Raw genomic sequence first — 2,951 nt, 5'->3', positions numbered from 1 at the left:
ACTGTTGAAGTGGCAATTGAGGATTGAATCCATGCTATGCCTGCATGAAGCCACTACAAATATGTTGTGGAAAACAAATTATCTTCTGTCATGGAGAAAGTGTAACTGTAAAAATGCAGAATTATCAGAGTGATGGGCATTCAAAAAAGTATGTAGGTATAGAAATGTATGAATGAAGAGATTCAAATTAAGGAAGTGCAATAATAATGTTTAGCAGTTCAAAACTGTGAGTAGTGAAATGCAGAATTAGGTCGGTTGATCGTGAGAATCAAATATTGATCGCATTGCTAAAGACTGCAGGTGGTACGGGTTATTTCCCTTGGGTTGTTTAAATAAAATATTAGGAATATGTAGTAGACGGATCCATCGGCTGGGCCCTATTATCGATATTTTTCTACAATCTAAGTATGACGTGAGGTTTCCAGGCATGAGTTCTACTCACGTGTCAAATAAAGTAAAAAAAGTGATATTGTCTGCAAAAATTAGAAATTGGACACACAGATTTGAGGGTTACGTTTATTTAAGAGTGAATTTCACTAGAGTATAAATACCGATAATGGTGATACTTGAAAAAAAAAAAAAAAAAAAAAAATTGAACTTACAAATTTCTTGATAAGCAAGTGGTCATACTATTTATATCCTACAATGAACTACAGTACATTTGATTCACCTGCCATCATTGAAAAATGTTGAAAACACTTAAGTTCTATGCAATATTTTCTATAAGTATTTTGTTTTGTTCACTTTCTTTTCCATATGAATCGACCTTCATCTGCATATGCATGGATCATGGTGTACCTATGCATGTAGACACATGTGGATACATACGTACAGAGATATGCAACTCTGTATATGTATGTGTGTGTGTGTGTGTACAGTGATAGATTCGAGGGTTTCATTTATCTATGAGATGATTTCTTAATTTTATCCGAGTGTAAATACCTATAATGGTGAAACACTTCTCAAATTCTCCGTAATATTTTCTATAAGTATTTCATTTTGTTCACTTTCTTTTTCATATGAATTGACCCTCGCCTGTGTGTGTATACACCTTGGTGTATCTATGCGCGTAGACATGTGTGGGTACATACCCACATATATAAATACATGCATAGATATGCGACTGTGTGTGTGTATGTACAGTGATAGATTCAAGGGTTTTGTTTATGAGTTGATTTCTTAATTTCACCTATAATGGTGATACTTAGAAAAAAAAAGTATAATTCAGTTCAATTGAAAAACATGAGTAAGCAACACTATAATTTGTGAAAAAGCTTATCTGCGTGCAGGGTATGCATTACCTATCTGATGCCCCTTTTTTTTTATTGCCTCTGTGACACTCAACATCTGAAGATCATATTTCACCACCTTATCCAACATCTTCCTGGGTTTGCCTCTTCCACAGGCCCTCTTCACAATTAGAGATTGGCACTTCTTTATGCAGCTGTCCTGAAATTTAAAATCTCATACATGCTTAACTATTGTTTGACCAGAGTTGACTGGTAGTGAAATAAGAATAAAAAAAGTAAAAAGTAAAAAGAAAAAACATACAACAGGCATTTGGAAAAAATAGTTTATTTCCATCATGCATACATTAGAACTTCCTAATGTGTTTCCCTGATGCTCTAACATATTATAAAACAAGTGACATTCAACTGAGTGTTTCTTTTGGGATAGTGAAGCCGTGGAATGTGTAGAATGCCAGTTCACCATTATCCACAAAGGCCCAGTTGATAGGTACTTGATCACTAAGTGACCTGGTAAGCTGGATAAAATCTGCCAAACTTGGAGGTTTGTCATCAAACCTGAAAAAAAAAGCAAAAACATCAGATAGTTGTTAATAATAATTAATTTGTTTTATTGGCCACAAGGGCTAATATCAATTAAAAACATATAAGGACAAAGACAGGACGAAGGTTACAAAAGGTTTTGTCCGAATAGGAAAGTTCGTCTAAACAGAGGAAGAAAACGGAGAAAGATATAATAAATAAATAGATAAATAAATAAGTAGAACTCCCAAAGGGGGAGGCGCTTCGAAAAAGGAAAGGTTACACGTGGAAAAACCCATAAAATCACGGGAGCCTGGTCAGAAAAAATAAGAAAGGGGTATAGAGCCATTTCTCCTTTTACATTACCAAGAACAACAACAATAATAATCCCTTCTACTATAGGCACAAGTCCTGAAATTTTGGGGGAGGGGTAAGTTGATTACATTGACCCCAGTAATCAACTGGTGCTTAATTTATTGACCCTGAAAGGATGAAAGCCGAAGTCGACCCTGGCAGAATTCGAACCCAGAACATAAAGATGAATGAAATGCCACTAAGCATTTTACATGGCATGCTAACAATTCTGCCACCTTGCTGCCTTGTAAATAATAATAATAATAATAATAATAGTAATAATAATAATAATGATAATGATAATAATAATAATGTATGTTTCACACTGTCTGAAATACACATGCACACAAATCTCTCTTCACTTTCTTTTCCTATGTTCTAAATCTTTGAAATGTAAAAGCTAATAAATATAAGGCAGTATCTCCAAGAAAGAGGTAATTCGGTATTATAATGAAAGGTCTAAAAGCATCAGCAGAGAAAGTAAATATTTAGAGAAAAATTTTCAAATCTAAGTCATTAGACAACATTTCTCCCTGAAAGTAAATTTTTGGTAGGCCCTCTAATGTTAGCATCCATTCGTAAGTTTAGATTTAAACTGACAGAAAATGGACTGACCTGACCATTTCCATTGATCTCAAACCAAAAACAAGATTTTTCCTCCTTACCAAAGCTATTTTTGTGTCAAAGTTGAAGTGAACAAAAAAGTTGGTGTATTGAATATAAAAGTAATTGGAAATAAAGAGCTTGGATGAAAAATGTGACATAAATAATAGGCTGATAAGTAGGAGGCAACAAAGATGATAGAGATACATGAGGCAGGACGGGGGG

The 2,951-nt window shown here is 34.2% G+C and overlaps 1 protein-coding gene across 2 annotated transcripts in view; it reads right to left on the bottom strand.

Moving 5' to 3' along the window:
- Positions 1–1,559: 1,559 nt before the first annotated feature.
- LOC106871309 (tRNA-splicing endonuclease subunit Sen54) overlaps positions 1,560–2,951 on the bottom strand; it is a 105,636-nt gene continuing 104,244 nt past the window's right edge. For both annotated transcript variants that reach the window (XM_052977042.1, XM_052977034.1), the window contains one exon: positions 1,560–1,805. In XM_052977042.1, the coding sequence (XP_052833002.1) occupies positions 1,652–1,805 (154 nt within the window). In that variant the 3' untranslated portion in view covers positions 1,560–1,651. The remainder of the gene's footprint in view (positions 1,806–2,951) is intronic.

The sequence above is a fragment of the Octopus bimaculoides genome, chromosome 2 (assembly GCF_001194135.2).
Source record: "Octopus bimaculoides isolate UCB-OBI-ISO-001 chromosome 2, ASM119413v2, whole genome shotgun sequence".
Taxonomy (NCBI): domain Eukaryota; kingdom Metazoa; phylum Mollusca; class Cephalopoda; order Octopoda; family Octopodidae; genus Octopus; species Octopus bimaculoides.
This window is presented reverse-complemented; position numbering and strand designations above follow the sequence as displayed.